The 23,717-nt window shown below is 40.8% G+C and overlaps 1 protein-coding gene across 2 annotated transcripts in view; it reads right to left on the bottom strand.

The window, feature by feature from the left end:
- The window catches only part of SLC8A1 (solute carrier family 8 member A1), a 509,050-nt gene that overhangs the window by 44,608 nt on the left and 440,725 nt on the right, over positions 1 to 23,717 (bottom strand). For both annotated transcript variants that reach the window (XM_073557503.1, XM_073557502.1), the window contains exon 6: positions 13,928 to 14,027. In XM_073557503.1, coding sequence (XP_073413604.1) covers positions 13,928 to 14,027 — 100 coding nt within the window. The remainder of the gene's footprint in view (positions 1 to 13,927; positions 14,028 to 23,717) is intronic.

Raw genomic sequence — 23,717 nt, 5'->3', positions numbered from 1 at the left:
GGAGCTGTTCTGCAGTACCTGGCAGAAAAGAAAAGGAGCTGTTCTGCAGTACCTGACAGAAAAGAAAAGGAGCTGTTCTGCAGTACCTGGCAGAAAAGAAAAGGAGCTGTTCTGCAGTACCTGACAGAAAAGAAAAGGAGCTGTTCTGCAGTACCTGGCAGAAAAGAAAAGGAGCTGTTCTGCAGTACCTGACAGAAAAGAAAAGGAGCTGTTCTGCAGTACCTGGCAGAAAAGAAAAGGAGCTGTTCTGCAGTACCTGGCAGAAAAGAAAAGGAGCTGTTCTGCAGTACCTGGCAGAAAAGAAAAAGAGCTGTTCTGCAGTACCTGGCAGAAAAGAAAAAGAGCTGTTCTGCAGTACCTGGCAGAAAAGAAAAGGAGCTGTTCTGCAGTACCTTGCAGAAACAAAAAGGACCTGTTCTGCAGTACCTGACCACAAAAGCAATCATCAGCTTACTAAGGGGTGCAGGGTGTCAGACCCCACTATTCTCATTGAAGCCATATAACCAGTCTCCTGTGGATAGGCCATCAATATGACCGGACAAGCATTTTAAGTCGTTCAGAGATATATGTTGGGAGATTACTGGCTTTAAAAAGAAGAACGCATATACAGTATGTATCACTACCCAGTTATAGTGAAGGGAGTTGGCTGTGTCAAGTGATTTCCCAGTATGTGGCATTATTGTATTGAATTCTTCAGTTTGTGGATTATGTATAAAGCCTATCCCCATCTACATCTATACTTCTAAGATTCCAGGAGTCAGAAATGCTCATATTTCATCTGAGTACTAAATTATGAAACAAAGGTACGGTAGCTTACTGGTACACCAATAGAATTTTTTTTGCAAAGCCTTTGACATGAATTCATGTGTCAGCCAATGTCTCTTTCTGACCACTTGCTGAATGAAATCTGTATGTGTCGTTATTATCCCCGGTGTTTCCGTGACAAGCCTATAAAATCTGAACAGACCAAAATTCCTTTTGCTACATCGCAAAATACAGCATTTCCCAAATCTCCCCAACAGCAATCCCTTTAGGGAATGATTAATTTGGCTTGTGTTGGATTGAACGGGAGGATGTATACAGGCTTTTGGGATAAGCTGTCATAATCAGGATTGAAAGGCAGCTGGCAACGTCTGCACTGAGAGCCACAATTAAGTTAATCACAAAAAGAAGTATCATAAAATGAAGAAACCGCTGGAAGCTCAGTCCGGGTGACCTCGAAGCATCTCTGCAGACCCCGGGACACTGACTGCAAAGTGGCATTTCCAAATGCACCCGGACAGGGCTCTGTGGCACTTGCCTTTGATGACTGTAATGTAATTCGAATCTTTACTTGAAAGAATCCACAGGAGACAAAACAGAACATCTGACACAACGAGCGGCATCGCTTGTTGTCCTTCACAAGTGCAATCTCAAGTTCAGATTCATATTTGAGTCAAAGTGCTGTTATTCTTAAATGTCGAGCGTTTCAGAAAGTGGAACTTGGCGGTGATCATATTGCAGGAATCATCTGGGATAATAATCACAATCTTCCTTTTGGAAAATCATCAACTTGCAGTCAATAGTACTTATGACTAGGCAATGTATTTCTAAGGAACAGTCGCTCTCACAATCCATCCACACTTCAATGTTGTCAGAGCAACCGGCTTATAAATCCCTTAAAGGGAATCTGTCACCAGTTTTTTTTCTACCTAATCTGAGGGCAGCATAATCTAGCAGCAAATACCCTGCTATCAGTGATGTGCCACTTACTGGGCTGCTTACTGTAGTTTTGATGAAATCACTGTTTTATCAGTAGGAAATTGTCACTGGAGGACTAGTAAACCTACGGCCATGTCATTGGCAATCAGTGGAGTGGGCGGGGTTATACATAGCTCAAATTGGTATGGAGATAAATGTATAATTATATTAAAACTTAGCTTTTAATCTTAAATTAAAAACTGTATATTGCAAATTAAGGAAGGCGATATTTGCGCGCCATGTGTCTATTTGAACTCCATAAACTCCCCTGATGAGTCCTGATTAGATGAAACGCGTTGGGAGAACGGTGTTGGACTATGGCGGCCCAGATGAATGCAGACATGAAGCTCTTTTAAGACTGGGGGCCTTTCTCACAAGAGTGCATATACAGGCATCAGTGTATAGGACTAATACACATGAGATGGGTATAAGGACATATTAATAATGCATCATGAGAGTATTTAATATGCAGTATTTTTGTGGAATATAGGTACTACACTATACTGGACTCCATAGATGCGATATATTGTTCTTTCTGACCTGTAAATATGCCAATGCCATAGATATCTGATTTTGGAGAAATAGATATCTTATATTTTTATGAATCGCATTCTAATGATAATTGTTCATAAATGTTGGAAATGAGTATAGGATTAATGATTTAGTTACCTAAGATAACCTCTAAAAAGTGCTTTGGTGCATATACTGAGATGTTCTATGGCTAGTGTTTGGTAATATTAATACCTGGCCATATTTAGACATTAAAGAGGATTGTAATCCGCTCATATTTGGACAATAGGAGGCGTCTCAAATACAATCTTATTTTATGGGCACGGTTGCACAGACACTATCACTTTATGTCTTTTTTTTTTTTTGGCACCTTAATTTGCAATATACAGTTTTTAATTTAAGATTAAAAGCTAAGTTTTAATATAATTATACATTTATCTCCATACCAATTTGCTATATACATTATTGATCGGTATTGGTAAAGTAGACCCCCGCTTATACTATTTGACTATTGGATATGGCAGGTTTCCTATCCACAGGGATAGACACAAATCAATGGATGAATGAGGCTAAGGACGTTTTTTCGGACGGTGTTTTCACGCAGAGAAAATATATTCCTTCATTCAGTGCAGCTTTTAAGGAACTCACCAAAATATATAAAGAGCAAATCACGTCTTGGTGGGAGGTACAAAGTTTGGAAAATTATATAAAAGCAGGCATAGTACCTAGACACCTTAGAATATCTATTAATTTTGGTTATAGATATAAAAGCGCAACGCTGTCAGCTAAACTTGAAAAGGAGGCTACGGATAGCTCACTAAGATTAATGAGAATACTCCTAGATGAGGAAAAATCTATGCTAATTTCCATTAATGAACGTCTTAAAGAGCAAATAGAGGTCACAAAAAAATTTTCAGCAGAAACGGAATTCTCTATAAAAGAAAATAGTTTACAGAATACTATTGAAAAATTTCAATACCATCTTAAAGAAAGAAAACATAAGTATTTTATTAGAGACCTACAGGAGTTTCGAGATAATAAGGCATATACGGTTGCTAATATTAAACCAAATAGACAACCAGAAACGGATATTTCATCCTCTGAGGCTGAATATTCCGACTCCGAGGGTAGGTTCAAAAACAATAGGGGGAGAACTAGAGGCAGAGGGGGTATACGAGGAGGTAGAGGAGCAGGTCGGGGGTCACCACAGAGGGAACATTTTTTAGACTCAAATTACCCACTGAGAAGTCGATTCAATACCCGGAACCCCATTTGAATAACCAAATCGTTAATATCTCATCAAAACCCCTAAATAAGGAACAGATGGCGGTGTTAAGTAAGGGTATGTCATTTGTCCCAACCTCTGATTTTGTATGCTTTGAAGCTATTAAAGACCTTAATTTGTTCATACGTAAACTTAAATGGAAGAAATACTTTATAAACGCAGATAAAAAAAGCTGCACTGAATTGGGTATTGATGAGGACCTATTGGGTGATGTCAGGTTTTTGTATCATCTGGGGGATGTGGACCCCAATGAATATGGCGAAGGTCCTTTTACGGACTTTAAGAACAAAAGCAAACGTATGCCACCAATCAATAATGATATAAGTGCCATAGATGTTTTCTCTAATTTGGTCTCTAGGGACTTGATGGACTTAGAAAAATCGCAAAAACGAAGACCCCGTAATCATACCAAAATTGAGATGGATGGTCTGCTTGAATTAGAGAGGGATACCACCAGGATAATTAAACCATCGGATAAAGGTGGTAACACAGTGGTGATGGATGTTGCCCAATATAGATCTCTGTGTTACTCTCTATTGCAGAAATCCATGGGGTACGAGACACTTGAATGTAACCCTACAGAAATATATTTAAAAGAACTAAAAATGTTGGTTGATGGGGCCTTTCAATCAAAATTGATTGATAAAAATGAACGAGATTTTCTTATTCCTACACACCCGGTAGTGGCGACTTTTTATGCCCTGCCAAAGGTTCACAAGGGCCTGGTACCATTAAAAGGAAGGCCTATAGTTTCTGGAATTGGGAGTCTAACCCAAAATTTAGGGTTATATGTTGATAAAATATTGAGACCCTTTGTGGTCTCTTTGAGCTCATACACACGGGACACCACTGATCTTTTATTGAAATTGGATAACATTGAGTTGGACACCAATATGATATTGGGTTCAATCGATGTGGAGGCTTTGTACTCTTCGATCCCCCATGAGAAGGGTTTAATGGCTACGGACTACTATCTAAGAACGAGAGGTTTACAATATATGGAACACAATTCATTTGTGATGAGGGCCCTTGAATTCTGTTTAACAAAGAACTTTTTTCTATTTGATGGCAAGTACTTCCACCAGCTCAGGGGCACCGCGATGGGTAGCCCTTGTGCACCATCTTATGCAAATTTGCTCCTGGGCTGGTGGGAGGAAAATGCCATCTTTGGAGAGCACTCAGAAGTGGCGGAGGAAAACATTGTCCTGTGGCTTCGCTACATGGACGATGTTTTTATAATCTGGAAGGGTGATGAGAAGGGCTTTTGTAACTTTGTAAAAGGCCTTAATAAGAATGATCTGGGCCTTAGTTTTACTTGTGAGGTCAATGCTCGTAGTATACCGTTTTTGGATGTTCTGATTGAACGGGGTGAAAATGGACGCCTTCTTACTAAGACATATAGAAAACCTACATCTTCTAATTCACTTCTGAGATGGGAATCTAACCATCCAGTTCCCTTGAAAAAAGGTATCCCTAAGGGGCAGTACCTTCGAATGAGAAGGAACTGTTCGGATCAGGTTACCTATAAGACGCAAGCCGATGATTTGAGATCCCGTTTCTTAGAACGGGGATACCCGGATGGGATCCTAAGGAATGCTTATAGGACATCCCTGGCTAGGGATAGGAAGGACCTACTCACTCCTGGGCAGAAAACCGATGATGATGGAACTATAAGATTCATCACAAAATATTGTAACGGAGCCAAGGATATCAAAGAAATAATAGACCGACATTGGCCGATTTTGTGTATGGATCAGGACCTCACAAGAGTTATCTCTAGTCACCCGCAGATTACATACAAGAAAGGCCGTTCCTTAAAGGATAGGTTGGTCCGTAGCCATTTTACCCCAAAAAGTGCTGACAGTGCCACATGGCTGGGCACCCAACCAAAAGGATGCTTTAAATGTGGTTGCTGCAAATATTGCACTTCAATTGAAAAAAACAACGAATTCTGCAGTAATAACACAAGAAAAATATACCCCATACATCAATTTATTAACTGCAGATCCGTAGGGGTTATATATAAGATGACGTGCAGATGTGGTGTAGAATATGTCGGCAAAACAAAGAGAGAGCTTAGGGTAAGGGTAGGAGAGCATCATAGGGATACTATCAATAAACGTGATACCCCGGTAGCCAATCATATTAATCAGTTTCATAAGGGAGATCTCAAGATGGCTAGTTTTATAGGTATCGAAAAGGTACCCAGAAATCAGAGAGGAGGTGATAGGGATAAATACATCCTCCAAAGAGAAACTTTCTGGATATTTACCCTACAGACAATGCACCCTAAAGGATTAAACGATATACTCTCCTTTTCTTCCTTCTTGTAGGGAGGGAGCAATAGGGTGAGGTATATTAGGGAGAGCCGCCGTTGAGTGGGGGCGCCACTTACGCAGGTTATTAGGGTGCCAACCTCCGCGTGAGGTAGGGAAGAGGTAGAGAGGGCTTATCAGGGAGAGCCCTAGTGAGCACCCTCTCTATACTTCTAATAACAGGAAGATCCGTGGTGTCCCCTGTCTAGCATGCAACATTAGATCAGACTACTAATTGACTCCCATATATGTAACAATATACCAATTGAATATATGACTCCCCGTATCTGATTTCCTCATATTATTTCTCTCTGGGTGAGGGATACTGTAGATACGTCCTTTTCCCATATCTATTTTAAATGTGAATGAAAAGATGGTTATGGAATCCATGCAAAGTGTCCATTAATAGGGTATTCAGCAAATTGAAAAAGTCTGAATAAATTCCTATATATAATCTGGATGTAGCCGCTTCTAATATGATTGATCAACAAGTCTATTGATACAATTGGGAGATAGCGGTAGAGAGCGCGATCAGATGGAGGATATGCAGCGTCGGGTTACCATGGACACTATGGGTCATGTGAACGGCGCTATGATGACGCTGTACCTCCGAGACCGGATGTGATGTAAATGGCCGTAAGCCGAGCCCAGGAAGTGGGGCATGTAGATGGAGATGGGCCATTACATATGGTGGGACCGGAAATGAGGTACCCGGCGTCCGGAAATAGATAGGATACAATGTGGTGCTCAGCTATATAAAAGGAAGGCGATATTTGCGCGCCATGTGTCTATTTGAACTCCATAAACTCCCCTGATGAGTCCTGATTAGATGAAACGCGTTGGGAGAACGGTGTTGGACTAAGGCGGCCCAGATGAATGCAGACATGAAGCTCTTTTAAGACTGGGGGCCTTTCTCACAAGAGTGCATATACAGGCATCAGTGTATAGGACTAATACACATGAGATGAGTATAAGGACATATTAATAATGCATCATGAGAGTATTTAATATGCAGTATTTTTGTGGAATATAGGCACTACACTATACTGGACTCCATAGATGCGATATATTGTTCTTTCTGACCTGTAAATATGCCAATGCAATAGATATCTGATTTTGGAGAAATAGATATCTTATATTTTTATGAATCGCATTCTAATGATAATTGTTCATAAATGTTGGAAATGAGTATAGGATTAATGATTTAGTTACCTAAGATAACCTCTAAAAAGTGCTTTGGTGCATATACTGAGATGTTCTATGGCTAGTGTTTGGTAATATTAATACCTGGCCATATTTAGACATTAAAGAGGATTGTAATCCGCTCATATTTGGACAATAGGAGGCGTCTCAAATACAATCTTATTTTATGGGCACGGTTGCACAGACACTATCACTTTATGTCTTTTTTTTTTTTGGCACCTTAATTTGCAATATACAGTTTTTAATTTAAGATTAAAAGCTAAGTTTTAATATAATTATACATTTATCTCCATACCAATTTGCTATATACATTATTGATCGGTATTGGTAAAGTAGACCCCCGCTTATACTATTATACATAGCTCAGCATTTAGAGAACTGCTAGATCTGCAGCAGATAAAACAGTATAAGTGATACATTGATGGAATCAGTGTTTCTACCCCAACATCATGCTGACTAAGGTCCCTTAGTCTATTTCAGCAAGCTCCACAATCATGGGTAAGACTGCTGACTTGATAGATGTCCAGAAGGCAGTCAGTGACACACACCCCAAGGAGGGTAAGCCACAAAAGGTCATTCCTAAAGAAGCTGACTGTTCACAGAGTGCTGTATCCAAGCATATTAATGGAAAGTTGAGTAGAAGGAAAAACTGTGGTAGAAAAAGGTGCACAAGCAACTGGGATAACCGCAGCTTGGAAAGGATTGTTAAGAAAAGGCCATTCAAAAATTTTGGGAAGATTCACAAGAAGTGGACTGCTGCTGGAGTCATTGCTTCAAGAGCCACCACACGCAGACGTATCCAGGACATGGGCTACAAGTGTCGCATTCCTTGTGTCAAGCCACTCATGACCAATAGACTACGCCAGAAGGGTCTTACCTGGGCCAAGGAGAAAAAGAATTGGACTGTTGCTTGGTGGTCCAAGATGTTGTTTTCAGATGAAAGTAAATTTTACATTTCATTTGGAAATCAAGGCCCCAGAGTCTGGAGGAAGAGTGGAGAGGCCACAATTCAAGCTGCTTGGGGTCTTGTGTTAAGTTTCCACAATCAGTGCTGGTTTGAGGAGCCATGTCATCTGCTGGTGTAGGTCCACTGTATTTTATCAAGACCAATGTCAGCGCAGTCGTCTACCAGGAAATTTTAGAGCACTTCATGCTTCCCTCTGCCAACAAGCTTTTTGGAGATGGAAATTTCATTCTCAAGCAGGACTTGGCACCTGTCCACACTGCCAAAAGTACCAATATCTTGTTTAAAAACAACAGTATCACTGTGCTTGATTAGCCAGCAAACTCACCTGATCTTAACCCCATAGATAATCTATGGGGTATTGTCAAGAGGAAGATGAGAGACACCAGACCCAACAATGCAGATGAGCTGAAGGCTGCTATCAAAGCAACCTGGGCTTCCATAACCCCTCAGCAGCGCCACAGGCTGATCGCCTCCATGCCACGCCGCATTGATGCAGTAATTGATGCAAAACGAGCCCCAACCAAATATTGAGTGCATTTACTAAACATACATTTCAGTAGGCCAACATTTCAGATTTTAAAATAACTTTTCAAGCTGGTGTTATTAAGTATTCTAATTTACTGAGATAATGACTTTTGGGTTTTCATTGGCTGTAAGCCATAATCATCAACATTAACAGAAATAAACTCTTGAAATAGATCTCTCTGTGTGTAATGACTGTATATAATATGAGTTTCACTTTTTGCATTGAAGAACTGAAATAAATTCACTCTTTGATGATATTCTAATTTAGTGAGAAACACTTTTATTTAGCAGTCACAGGTCCTATACTGGAAATGTCAGGGCTGCTGCAATACAGATAGGTGCAGGCTCCACTAAATGGCAGTAGAGTGGACGCAGACCTGTACTCAAACAGAGCAGGCTTGCAATGCAGCAGCCAGGCTACCACAGATGGCAGCAGATTAGTCAGACAGGCCGAGTCAAGCAACACACTGTAGTATGGTACAAAGTGGAATAGACAAACTCAGGGTCAGAGACAAGCCGAGAAGGTCAGTAACGGTCAGGAGCGGATAAGACAAAAGACAGAAGCAGGTCACGATACAAGTCAAGTCAGAACCGAGAGGTGAAAACACTAAAGGGGAACACAGAGTCAAAATGGGAATAGGGGAAAACAGAGACATGGGTTCAGGCAGCAAACGCAGGATGACAAATCAGAGCAATCAGAGGCGGCTACAGCAGCCCTAGGCAAAACTATAACTGACATATCCTGCATGAAGCAGCGTTGATAAATAGCAAACTTGAACCCATACTGAGGCAGAGAAGGTTAACCCCTTCATGATCAGGCCAGGAAAAAGGGAAAACAGGACTCCAACCCCAGTCTCGATCATGACAGGAAATCAATACAGTACAAAAACTGTACATCTTGACAAAAAGTAGCCAATATTTGGTTTCAAAAGTAAACTGAGCAGCAGAACTCAATGTCAAGCAGCAGCTGCGAAAGCAAACAAGATTTTAGTGTGTATAGAGAGAGATAATCCCATAATCCTAAAGTATTATTACCCTCCTCTAAATCATTTGTAAGGCCACATCTAGAATATGGGATCCAGTTTTCGGAGCCACATTATAAAAAGGCTATTTGGAAGTTAGAGGCAGTTCAAAGGCAGGAAACTAGATTATTACACGGGATGGAAGTCTTCTCATATGATTTGAGGAATGAAAAGTTGGGCTTGTTTAGCTTTGAAAAAAAGAGGCCTCAGATGAGATCTCATTTATATGTATGTGTGGTCAATACAAAAGGCAGGTGCATGACTTCCAAAGACTTTACAAAGAACCAGGAGGTATTACGGTAATGACGGGTGAAAGAAAGGCGATTCCAGCAGCTAAACAAGAAAGGGTTCTTTAGGCTGTGTGCTCACTTTGCGTTTAAGCGTTTCCGCCATGTTTTTGCCGCAGCGGAAACGCTTAAAAAAATGCTAACAAAACACATCCCATGCAATCCTATGGGATTCCCCAGTTGCTGTGTGAATGCTGCGGATTTTTCCGCTGCGGAATCCCATAGCGGAAAATCCGCAGCATGTCCATTAATTTTGCGGAATCGCGGCGATTCCGCTGCCATAGGATTGCATTGAAACGCTCACTTTACGCATGTGGCTATGCCCACCATGCGTAAAGTGAGTGTTTTATGTTCGGATGGTACCCAGGGTCTGGAAGAGAGGAGACTCTCCTCCAGTCCCTGGGTACAATATTCCTGTAAAAAATAGAATTAAAATAAAAAATAGGGATATACTTACCCTCTGTCAGCCCTCAGAGTCCTCAGCGGCGCTGCCGGCAAGTTCCATTCCCAGGTGTGCTTTGCGAGAATGACCTCTAGTGATGTAGCGGTCACGCAACCGTGATGTCACAAAGGTCATACTCGCAAAGCACGCCTGGGAACGGAACTTGCCAGCAGCGCCATTGAGGACCAGGATCGCCGCTGAGGAGATCGGGGGCTGCCAGAAGGTGAGTAAATCCATATTTTTTTAAAAATTATTTTTAACATTCTATCATAGGCAGCATCAATAGTAAAAAGATGGTCACACTTGTCAAGCACTAAGCTTGACAAGTGTGACCAACCTGTCAATCACTTTTCCAAACAATGTTTCAAATCGCTTGGAAAAGCGCTAGCATTCTACAAGCTAAAAACGCTTGTGTTTTGCGGGAAAACGAATGCGAATTTCACGTGTGTTTTACCCGCGGCAGGGAGTTGCGAAAAGCTGCGGACAATTCCGCAGCATTTCTGCAACATGGGCACATAGCCTTACAGTTAGAGCAGTCAGACTGTAATGCCGACCACAAGAGGTAGTGATGGCAGACACTATAGCAGCTTTTTAAAAGGAGCCAAATCCTTTTTTCACAACAAATAGATTTGTGGGTTACAAATTATATCTAACAATGCAAAATGTATAGATGGTGGGGAAAGGTTGAACTTGTTGGCCCTGTGTCTTTTGTTCAACCTATACAACTATATTCTATATATACATATAACTATATTACTATTAGACTTTGATGGTCTTCATAGAGACTTTTTATGTTTCCACATTGCAGAATGCCTATGCTATTGACCACCCTTGAGTTCAGCAGAGCTTAGAAAGCCTGAAGCAAACCTTGAGTTTGTCATTTGGGTATACCACTTAAGATAACATAGTTTTATACATCTTACTATATCATTTATACATGGTAATTTATTGGTCCCAAAATATACTACTCTGCTTTAAAGTATATTTACATAAAGATGTTACCGCTAATGGCTTTGTTAAGTCATTTAATGCATCACATCTGGTAGAAATAAAAGATAATATAGTGGTTCCCAATTCATCAAACTGTAAACATTATTATATTAAGCGCCTTTATTTGCTGCTTTTTATTACTTGATCACTGAGGCGGCAGATTTAATATTACAGGTTAAACAATAAGTCCTTATGGATCTAAAGGTCTCGCTTGGCATACTATTGTTCTTGGCATAAGCGCCCAGGCCACAGATGCAGAAGTAAAGTGTTTCTTTGGGTACATGGTCTCTGGCGTACTGGGTGAGCGTCTCAGAGCATAAAGTGTGATTTGTAAAAGTAGCGTGCTAAGGCAAAATGGAAATAATAAAGATAATAATAAAGTTATATAATACTGCATTACCTTAAACAGTGGAGAGTATCTCACAACAAGACTGAAATCGTAAGCTAAATATGTCAATCAATATATCCAGGCTAGGAAAACGTGTGATTTGCATGCAGACAGAAGGTCCATATTCTATTGCGATATCTCATTTTTATACTTATTATCATTTCAATTGGTACAGTAAAGCTCCATAACATTGAGGATGAAATAATTTATTTAGCTCAACAAATTCTTCGATTTCTGTCTTAACTCCTTCAACTTTTATGGATTCCGTGTCTTAATTACCAAAGCAAATCTAACAATTTTGCTATGCCTTTAATTAAAGGGAATCTGGCACCAGAGTTTTGCAATATAATCTGAGAGCAGCATAATGTCAAGAAAGAGACCCTAATACCAGCGATGTGTCACTTACTTGCTTGCTGCAGTCAATAGTAGCCGTATAAGTCCATATGCGCTCAGCTCCAGTTAGTGGTGGTTGCCAAAATGGCATAAATTTCTTCCCTTTTGTAGTTCATAAATATATTGAAAAATAAAGGCCATGAATCATTAAAGGGGTGGTCCGGGACCTAAAACGTATTTTCTAACTATCCTTACACCCTAACAACTTTTGTCATTTACTTTATTACACAACACCCTACACTTCTCCTTATCTTGCTAATCCCCCTAAATGTGTTTTTATACTGTACTTCCTGTGACATTTCACTTCAGAGAGGAGTCACAGGCGGCAGCACAGTTACTAGTTTCACATAATTTCCCCCTCTAAAGACGTCTTGTATCCTGGGTGATGGACGCTGTGGATGATGTGAGTGCAGCGCCAGCACTCTGCAGCTATCTCCGCCACTGTAGCTTCTGTGAAAGACGTTGGTAGGGGGAGGAGATAGAAGCAGTGAGTGACATCAGCACCACCCAACTTCTAGCATCGCCCTCCAACTAATCATCATCAGTGGGCAGCGCTGGTGTCACACATTGCTTCTATCTCTGCTCCCTGTCCTTTCATAGAAGCTACGTTGGCAGAGATAGAAGTGTGTGGGGGTGCTGCACTCACCTCTCCCACAGTGCACATCATCCATGATCCAGGAAGTCTTCAGATAAGCAATGATGCAAGAGACTAATAAGCCACTGCTGCCATGCCCGCCAGTGACGTCCTGTTTCAGGAGGAGCAACAGATGCTGCGTGTAGTGAATGCAGCCCCAGCCTCCTGTGACGTCACGTTTGAGACTGCTCTCAGACAAAACATTAGAAGAAGTACAGTAAAAAACAAATTTATGGATTAGATAGATAGAGAAAAGTGTAGGTTATTGTATAAAAAAGCAAATTATAGAAGTGGTTAGGGTGTAACAATAAACAGAAAACATTTTAGGTGCCGGACCACCCCATTAAGGTGTTTATGATTCTGTGACTTTTAGCATTTTCACGCAAGTCTTAGCCTAGATATGCCAAAATGGGTGGAGCATGAGTGGGATGGGGCTTGGCTAATCGTTAAAGTAACTTACGCCAGAAATATACTTCAGTCTACGACTGGAGTAGATTTCTTCTGAAGGCTCAGGGCACTTGTAAGATGTGCCTAATGTCTCTTCTTAATGACTTTGGCACTTCTTACTCAGCGAGTACTTTCATTAAGACTGGTGCGCACAACACCAGTGCTAAAGAATCTGGGCCAAAATGTTTGCACCTAAATTTGTCAGGAGAAGAGGGCAGATGTCAAGCGTTGTTGTCATCACACATTCTTGTGATTCAATTATTAACCTCATGAAGGGTCCATTCCAGGTTTGACTTCTGTGCATGTGTTTGATAAAAAAGTACAAAAAGTTTAGCTACATTAACAAAAAAATGAGGCAAAAATCCCAGTTACCATGCCTGGGATTAATTTACAACTAGACTTGAGTGCTTTGAATATTAGCCATTTTAGTAATCTACCACTAAGTGACAGACGAGAGCCAACAAATAGTAATAAGTGGAACTTGTGGAAAAGTTAGAGTTTTCTACTCTCGCGTAAGAAATGACATAAATGATGGGTGAAGGCTAATTCTGTAACACTAAACATTCCAAGATACAATCCCAAGAGAGGAATGTCACTAAACTAGAGCAGCAAGGCCCCTTGAGGCTCCTGTAACAACCTTCATAAATAAAACCTTGCTTAATTTCCATAATTCCCTTCTAACAAACATAATAAAAAGGAACATAATTCTCCTCCTAATAACATTAGATTCTTCGGTCGCAACATGTAAGTGGCAGTATGCAAGCAGCGCATGAACTTACCAGCACTAACTGTAATCGCCTCAATGAATTGCTCTCTCCAGCTGTTCGTTCCAACCACCAGCGCCAGGTTTGTCTTCTTAATCAGTTTGTCCACCGTGCTCTGCGGAGACAGAAGAGGAGTCAGGGACTCATTGGAATCATTCACTTTTCATTTACCACATAGAATGGAAAATCTTGGCCATTTGGCAGGTGTATAACAGCTGCTGTGCCTTAGGGATCTTCACAAAGGTATCTTTAAAGGATGCTTCTAAATGAAGATTATAATATCATATTCAATCCGATTGCCGTCTCTTCTTAAAGAAGCAAAAACAAAAAAAACTGAATTTGTAATCAAACAGTTTTCACACTTGCCATTGAGCTTTTTTAGACTCATCCATCCTATCCTTTCTGGACAGTTTTTACCAGGCACCTTATCAGCAGGGGCAGAATTATAATGACAGGTAATACCTCATACACAGCTGATAATCCAGGATCCAGCAATCACAAAAGGAAATACTAACTCTGCTCCCCCTGTCTTTACAATGACCTTTGCGCATGCTCATTAGATGCTTGAGTACAAAGATAGGGTCAGTGTCTGACTATTGTGGTACTGGCTACATACACATGTTGTTTCCTGAAACAACAACAAGACTGTAAATCGGTAAGCCTCATTGGCCAATGTGAAAATTGCAAGGTTTGTATTTTATATCTTTAATACAGATTGTTATATGGAAAATAAATGACAAAACTATCTATAATAATAAATGCTCTAAGCAGCTTCCGGGTTGTAACAACTTCCGTCCAGTTGTAACTGGTGACGTCACAGCACACCTCTTGCCATGTTAACCCTCAACACACCACTCCTCCTCAACACACACTCCTCTCACTTTTCACCATCTCCACTCACTCTTTCACTCCACATATGACCCTTTCTCTCACTCCGTCTCTCATACTCACGCCGTCATCGCCGCTGCTCCACGATCCCCGGCATCTTCTTCCGCCGGCGCCATCCTCGATCCAGACATTGTCCACGCCGGAGACATGTTCTTGCGGCGACGCCATCTTGGATCGGCGAAATCCCGCGATACTCAAGATGGCGTTGCCGCAAGAACATGTCGCTGGCGTGGACGACGTCGGGATCCAAAATGGCGTCGGATCCCGACGTCGTCCACGCCAGCGACATGTTCTTGCGGCGACGCCATCTTGAGTATCGCGGGATTTCGCGATACTCAAGATGGCGTCGCCGGCGTGGACAACGTCTGGATCCAGGATGGCGCCGGTGGAAGAAGATGTTGGGGATCGTGGAGCAGCGGCGATGACGGCGTGAGTATGAGAGACGGAGTGAGAGAAAGGGTTGTATGTGGAGTGAAAGAGTGAGTGGAGATGGTGAAAGGTGAGAGGAGTGTGTGTTGAGGAGGTGTGTGTGTGTTGAGGGTTAACATGGCAAGGGGTGTGTCACTATCCTCCCGATGCGATAGCATCGGGCCTTAATCTAGTTTAAAATATTTTAATAATACATTTAACACAAAAAAACTGAATTCAACAATAACATTTTCTAATAACAGTTTCCCTTTAAGACCTGAGGTAGGCTTTCTGCCATCTCTTTTTGAAAGAAATATTGTCAAAAAGTCATGTTTTCAGAATACCGACCAAATAATCTAACCACTAGTTAACCAAGTAATAACAATATACAATGGCAATATTATCATAAAGTTCTTCCATAATACAGCTCTGGCAAAAATTAAGAGACCACCACATCAAAACCCTGTCATGGGGAGCCCATTTTCCAGACCTGAACCCCATTGAAAACCTCAGTAATGTACAGTAATCAAGTGGATGGTGGATAGTCACAAGCCATCAAACAATGAAGAACTGCCTATGGTACATTTTTGAGCCAGGAGCAGTGTGAAAGACTGGTGGCAAGCATGCCAAAACGCAAGAAAGCTTTGATTAAAAATCATAGTTATTCCACAAAATATTGATTTCAGAACATTTCCTGAGTTAAAACATTAGTATTGTTGCTTCTAGATGATTATGAACTTGTTTTCTTTGCATTATTTGAGGTCTGAAAGCACTGTTTTTTCTGTTTTTTTTTAAATTTTGACCATTTCTCCTTTTCAGAAAAAACAAACAAAATTTATCGCTTGGAAATTCGGAGACATGCTGTCAGAAGTTTGTAGACTAAAAGAACAATTTACATTTTACTCAAAAATATAACTATAAAGAAAAAAATCAGGTCTCTTAATTTTTGCCAGAGCTGTACTTCCAAATATAGTAGTTACATAATAGTGCCATATTGCCATATCATATTCAAAGAGCAGCATTACATTGTCGCCAAAGAATACCATAGCCTGTTTGCTATAATCTAATGATGATTAGCTTTTTCTTTTTTCACTCTACCACTGATTTGATGAGTATAAAAAACATTTTTGCCAATACGGAGTTTAAATAATATTAAGAATGTGTCCAGCAGAAGATGAGCAGATCAAGTGTCTGCCTGGTGTCAACTTTTCCGACCACTGATCAAGCATTGAAAAGCTAATTATGTTACCATTGCATTACATCGATATTCCATTTCTGACACTTAGTAACATCTAAACCTTCAACAGGTATTAATATTTTTTAACTTTTAATGTGTTCAGAATGATTCTGGGGCAAGTTTTAGCGTTTGCTTAGATTTGTTAGTGGGCGGTGCTGTTCTGCCCCAAAGCAAGGAATAATCGGCAATAGCCACACTATGTTGATGCTCAATACGCAACTGGAATATAAAAGTAAAAGCATGTGAATATTGTAGTCACATTCTTACTGGAAAAATCTTAAAAATAATTTTTTGGTAGGGACTTTGTACGGATGAAAGTAATGTAGAAAATGGCATGAACATGTGTAAGGCAAGGGGTTGTTGCTTTCACGTTGTACCTCACCTTTGAGTACTCATGAAAAAGATGCCAAGACAAAACACTAGAAAAGAGAACCAGGCTCGTGAATGAGCTGCATCTATTCTGTTCTTTTGCTTGCTCTTCCTTAAAGAGGACCCTTCATTGGATTTTTTTAATGAAGTTAGAATACCTCGTCTAGCTGCCGCTGCTCCACTGATTCTGGAACAGTTTTTCTTTTAATTTTGGGTCCCTCTGTTCCAAAGTTATGCCCCCCTCAGCAATAAGGGTTTCAATTTTTAATTCAATCAACTGGGTATGAACCCTAGAAATCCTTTGTGGGCGTTTGCTTTTTCTCCTCTGACGCTGACCAATCAAAACACGGCCACACCTTCAGAGAATTTCTGTGATACACGCCCAGTTAACGGAAGTGAAAAACTACATCATTTGTAATGGATGTGGTATGGGTGGGAAAAACTTGGGCACAGTGGGGTACAGAAGTAAAAGAAAAACTGTTCCAGAATCAGTGTACCAGAGGCAATTGAGGAGATAGATACTCAGATTAAATTAAAAAAAAATAGCACAAGTTCATCTAATTAATAGGCAGAGTGTATGAAATGAACATGCTCAGTCTGTCTGCTCGGCCAAATAAGTATCTTCAAAAACAGCATAAGTAATAGTTCTAGTGATCCACACAGACACTACATCCCCCTAATGTTCTATTCGCATATGGGGTTTCTAATGGCAAGAAAGGCTTAGTCTGCAGAACTGTTCTTGTTGCCAAAAATAGTCAGGATTTGATATGGAGCTGAACATCCAATCTGCTGACAGCAGTTATAGACTGAGAAAATTAATTAATAGTTTTGTTGGATAAGATTTATTATAACTTGTTATTATTTAAACCTATGCTCTTTCTAACCATAGAGAAGAAAGTGGATAGGCACATTCCGTCCAGTGCAAAATAATCCTTTATTGTGGCATCAAGTTACCAACAGCAGGCAGATAAAATCATGGAGCAAGTACAGATGACGATCGATTCGCGCTTACATTGCGCTTCAACAGGCCTTGGAATTTCCCTTGTCATATCTGTAAACTCGTAAAGAGATGGATATTGACTTAAAGGGCCACTTAATATGGTGGTAATGGTGGTTTCTGAAAGGAGCCACTCCTTGGCTGGGTCCTTCCCTGGAGGAAGATCTGGCTAGTCCCGTGTTTAAGACTCTTAACCCCTTCCTGACATCAGACGTACTATCCCGTCCATGGGACCCGGGCCCCTATGCCCATGGATGGGATAGTACGTCTAGCGCGATCAGCGGCGCCCACGTGGTGAGCGCCGCTGATCGCGGCCGGGTGTCAGCTGATTATCACAGCTGACACCCGGCACTATGTGTCAGGGGCGGTCACGGACCGCCCCCGACACGTTAACCCCTTGCACACCACGATCAAACATGATCGCGGTGTACCGGGAGTTAAAGGGAAGCATCGGCAGGGAGGGGGCTCCCTCCGTGCTTCCCTGAGCCCCCCACGGCAGCGCAATGTGCAGCGCTGCTGCGGGGGACTCCTTTCCTCCAGGCCCCCGGATCCAAGATGGCGACGGGGGCCTTCGGGGGCCTGGAGGAAGCTGGCTTCCGCAGTGCCTGCAAAGCGCAGGCATGAGGAAGCCTTGTGCACTGCCTGTGACAGATTGCTGATCTGTCACAGTGATCTATGATGTGACAGATCAGCGATCTGTCACAGGACAGTGATGTCCCACCTGGGACTATGTAATAAAGTAAAAAAAAAATAAAAAAAAAGTGTAAAAATAATTTAAAAAAAATCGCCAAATAAATTAGTAAAAAAAAAAAAAAATATTCCCCAATAAATTCATTTTTTGAAAATAAAAAAAAACAAAACAATAAAAGTACACATATAAGGTATCGCCGCGTCCGTAACGACCCGCCCTATAAAACTGTCCTATTAGTTAACCCCTTTAGCGAGCCCCTTAAAAAATAAAAATAAAAAACGAAGCAAAAAATAATGATTTATTATCATACCGCCAAACAAAAAGTGTAATAACGCGCGATCAAAAAGACGCATATAAATATCCATGGTACCGCTGAAAACATCATCTTGTCCCGCAAAAAACGAGCTGCCACACAGCATCATCAGCGAAAAAATAAAAAAGTTATAGCTCGCAGAATAAAGCGATGCAAAAATAATTATTTTTTATATAAAATAGTTTTCATTGCATAAAACCGACAAAACATAAAAAAAGACCTAAATGAGGTATCGCTGTAATCATACTGACCCGAAGAATAAAACCACTTTATCAATTTTACCGCACGCGGAACGGTGTAAACGCACTCCCCCAAAAGAAATTCATGAAACGCTGGTTTTTGTTCATTCTGCGTCCCAAAAATCGAAATAAAAAGCGATCAAAAAATGTCACGTGCCCGAAAATGGTACCAATAAAAACGTCAACTCGTCCCGCAAAAAATAAGACCTCACATGACTCGGTGGGTCAAAATACGGAAAAATTATAGCTCTCAATATGTGGTGATGCAAAAACTATTTTTACAATAAAAAGCGTCTTTTAGCGTGCGACAGCTGCCAAAAATAAAAACCGCCATAAATAGTAAATCAAACCCCCCGTTATCACCCCCTTAGTTAGGGAAAAATAATAAAATTAAAAAAATGTATTTATTTCCATTAGGGCTAGGGTTAGGGCTAGGGTTGGGGCTAGGGCTAGGGTTAGGGTTAGGGCTAGGGCTAGGGTTAGGGCTAGGGTTAGGGCTTGGATTAGGGCTGAGATTAGGGTTAGGGGTGTGTTGGGGTTCGGGTTGGAGTTAGAATTGGGGGTTTCCACTGTTTGGGCACATCAGGGGCTCTCCAAATGCAACATTGCGTCTGATCTCAATTCCAGCCAATTCTGAGTTGAAAAAGTCATATGGTGCTCCTTCCCTTCCAAGCTCTGCCATGCGCCCAAACAGTGTTTTACCCCCACATGTAGGGTATCAGCCTACTCAGGACAAATTGCAAAACAATTTTTGGGGTCCAATTTCTCCTGTTACCCTTAGGAAAATAAAAAATTGGGGGCAAAAATATCATTTTTGTGGGAAAAAATGATTTTTTTATTTTCACGTCCGAGCGTTATAAACTTCTGTGAAGCACTTGGGGGTTCAAAGTGCTCACCACACATCTAGATAAGTTCCGTGGGGGGGTCTAGTGTCCAAAATGGGGTCACTTGGGAGTTTCAATAGTTTAGGTATATCAGGGGCTCTCCAAATGCACATGACACCCGCAGACCATTCCATCAAAGTCTGCATTCCAAAATGGCACTGATTCCCTTCCGAGCCCCGACGTGTGTCCATACAGTAGTTTTCTCCCACATATGGGGTGTCAGCGTACTCAGGACAAATTGGACAACAACTTTTGCGGTCCAATTTCTCCTGTTACCCTTGGGAAAATGAAAAAATTGGGGATTAATTGATCATGTTTGTGGAAAAAATACGATTTTTTTATTTTCATGCCCGGGCATTATAAACTTCTGTGAAGCCCTTGGGGGTTCAAAGTGCTCACCACACATCTAGATAAGTTCCTTAGGGGTTCTCGTTTCCAAAATGGGGTCATTTGTTGGGGGTTTCCACTGTTTAGGTACATTAGGGGCTCTCCAAAGGCAACATGACACCCGCAGACCATTCCATCAATGTCTGCATTCCAAAACGTCACTACTTCCCTTCCGATCCCCGACGTGTTCCCATACAGTAGTTTTCTCCCACATATGGGGTATCAGCATACTCAGGACAAATTGGACAACAACTTTTGTAGTCCAATTTCTCCTGTTACCCTTGGGAAAATAAAAAAAATGGTGACTAAAAGATCATGTTTGTGGAAAAAATACGAATTTTTTATTTTCACGCCCGGGCGTTATAAACTTCTGTGAAGCACTGGGGGGGTTCAAAGTGCTCACCACACATCTAGATAAGTTCCTTGGGGGGTCTAGTTTCCAAAATGGTGTCATTTGTGGGGGGTTTCCACTGTTTAGGTCAGGGCTGTGGAGTCGGAGTCGGAGTCGAGGAGTCGGAGTCGGAGTCGGTGCTCATTTTGGTGGAGTCGGAGTCGGTATAAAATGGACCGACTCCGACTCCTAAAATATATAATAAATTGGGTACAGTAGTTCAATGCAGAATGTGCTGAATATTTTTTCATAGAAGTTTGGGAAAGTTATGAAATGTTCTATAAATGGCTGTTCTATTCCTGATCTAAGGCTACATTCACGCACAGCGTTTTTCCTGTGTTTTTTGAGGATACCTTTTTCAGCTGCAAAAGCTGATCATCTTTTTAAAAAACTGCATCACCTGAAAGGTTTTTGAGCTCATAGATAATGTTACTCAATAGCAAAAGCAGATTAGAAATCTGCTCTATCTATCCATTTATCCATATCTGTCTATCCATATCGTATCTGTACCAAAAAGAATGAAAACCGGGTAGTACACCAATATATATTCTGTTCTAAATATCTTGATTATTGGATCATAAAAATGATTAAATGTCTGAGGTTCACATTGTACTACAATAAATTTTTCACTTAAATATAAGCAATATGTGTGGGAGTCGGAGTCGGAGTCGTGGAGTCGGAGTCGGTGTAAGGGAAATTGAGGAGTCGGAGTCGGAGTCGCAGGTTTGGCTTACCGACTCCACAGCCCTGGTTTAGGTACATCAGGGGTTTTCCAATCGCGACATGATGTCCGATCTCAATTCCAGCCAAAAACGTCAAATGGCGCTGCTTCCCTTCCAAGCTCTGCCATGCGCCCAAATAGTGGTTTACCCCCACATGTGGGGTATCAGCATACTCAGGACAAATTGCACAATAACTTTTAGGGTCCTGTTACCCTTGGGAAAATAAAAATTGGGGTGAAAAGATCATTTTTGTGGAAAAAATATGATTTTTTAATTGTACCGCTGTACGTTATAAACTTCTGTAAAGCCCTTGTGGGTTCAAAGTTCTCACCACATAGCTAGATAAGTTCCTTGGGGGGTCTAGTTTCCAAAATGGGGTCACTTGTAGGGGGTTTCCACTGTTTAGGTACATCAGGGACTCTCCAAACGTGACATGGCGTCCGATCTGAATTCCAGCCAATTTTGCATTGAAAAAGTCAAACGGCGCTCCTTCCATTCTGAGCTCTGCCATGTGCTGAAACAGTCGTTCCCCCCCACAAATCAGGTATCAGCGTACTCAGGACAAATTGCACAATAACTTTTGCAGTCCAATTTCTCCTGTTACCCTTGGTAAAATAAAAAAAATTGAACCTGAAGTATTTTTTTTGTGAAAAAAAGTTAGATGTTCATTTTTTTTTAAATATTCAAAAAAATTCCTGTGATGCACCTAAAGGGTTAATAAACTTCTTTAATGTGGTTTTGAGCACCTTAAGGGGTGCAGTTTTTAGAATGGTGTCATTTTTGGGTATTTTCTATCATATAGACCCCTCAAAGTGGCTTCAAATGTGAAGTGGTCCTAAAAATAAAATGGTGTTGTAAAAATGAGAAATTGCTGGTCAACTTTTAACCCTTATAACTTCCTAACAAAAAAAAATTTTGGTTCCAAAATTGTGCTGATGTAAAGTAAACATGTGGGAAATGTTAGTTATCAAGTTTTTTGTGTGCCGTATCTCTGTGATTTAAGGGCATAAAAATTCAAAGTTGGAAAATTGCAAAATTTTCAAAATTTTTGCCAAATTTCCGTTTTTTTCACAAATAAACGCAAGTTATTTGAATGAAATTTTACCACTAACATGAAGTACAATATGTCACGAGAAAACAATGTCAGAATCACCAGGATCCATAGAAGCGTTCCAGAGTTATGACCTCATAAAGGTACAGTGGTCAGAATTGTAAAAATTGGCCCGGTCATGAACGTGCAAACCACCCTTGGGGGTGAAGGGGTTAAATGAGGTTCCATGGACTTTATTTGCATATTCGTATTTCCCAGGGAGCAATGCACCTAGGATTTCACTGATTGAGCGCCTTTGCCGGCTGCCGCAGTGTTTTCTTTGACTGGTCTCCCTGAGGTCAGTGATTGTTTCATGAAGGTGGTGTCAATATGATCACTGCACCAATACATGAAAGAGGTAGCTTGTATAATAAGGTCACTAATGGGGGGATTATGCTGTTCTGGCATCTCAGGGGTTCTGACAGTGGATCATAGCACCCACAAACCATAACAGTAAAATCTGTAGTATAATATGTTGCTCTTTCCCTCCTGAGTTTTGCACGGTGCCTCAAAAGTAGTTATCAATTACATGTAGGGTATTAGTGCAATCAGGAGAAATTACACAACAAACTGTGAGGTCTATTTTTCTCTATTAACCCCTATAAAAATTAAAAGTTTGGGGCTAAGACAACAATACAGCAGTAAAAATGTAATTATTTTTTCTTCTCCGGCTAATGGTATAAAATTCTGTGTGACACATGTAGTGTTAACATGCTCACTGCACACTTAGATGAATTCAATGAGTTCACATATAGGGGGTTTCTGCTGTTCTGGCACCTTAGGGGCTCTGCTAATGTGACATGGCACCCGCAAACCATTCCAGCAAAATCTGAACTCCAATATGGCACTTTTTCTTTTCCTTCTAGCCATTTTTGAGTTCAAAAAGTCAAATGGTGCTCCTTCCCTTCCCAGCCCTGCCAAGCCAATAAATATGTGGGGTATTGGTGTACTCAGGAGAAATTGTTCAACAAATTTTAAGGTCTATTTTCTCCTGTTACCATTGTGAAAATAAAAAATTGGGGCTAAAGTAAAAATGTTTGTGAAAAAAAGTAACATTTTTATCCTTCCACATTACTTCAGTTGCTGTGAAGCGCATGAATGGATAATAAACTTCTTGAATGTGGTTTTGAGGACCTTAAGAAGTGCAGTTTTTAGAATGGTGTCACTTTTGGGTATTTTCTATCATATA

The sequence above is a fragment of the Dendrobates tinctorius genome, unplaced genomic scaffold, assembly GCF_039654945.1.
Source record: "Dendrobates tinctorius isolate UK_male_01 unplaced genomic scaffold, ASM3965494v1 ptg000250l, whole genome shotgun sequence".
Taxonomy (NCBI): domain Eukaryota; kingdom Metazoa; phylum Chordata; class Amphibia; order Anura; family Dendrobatidae; genus Dendrobates; species Dendrobates tinctorius.
This window is presented reverse-complemented; position numbering and strand designations above follow the sequence as displayed.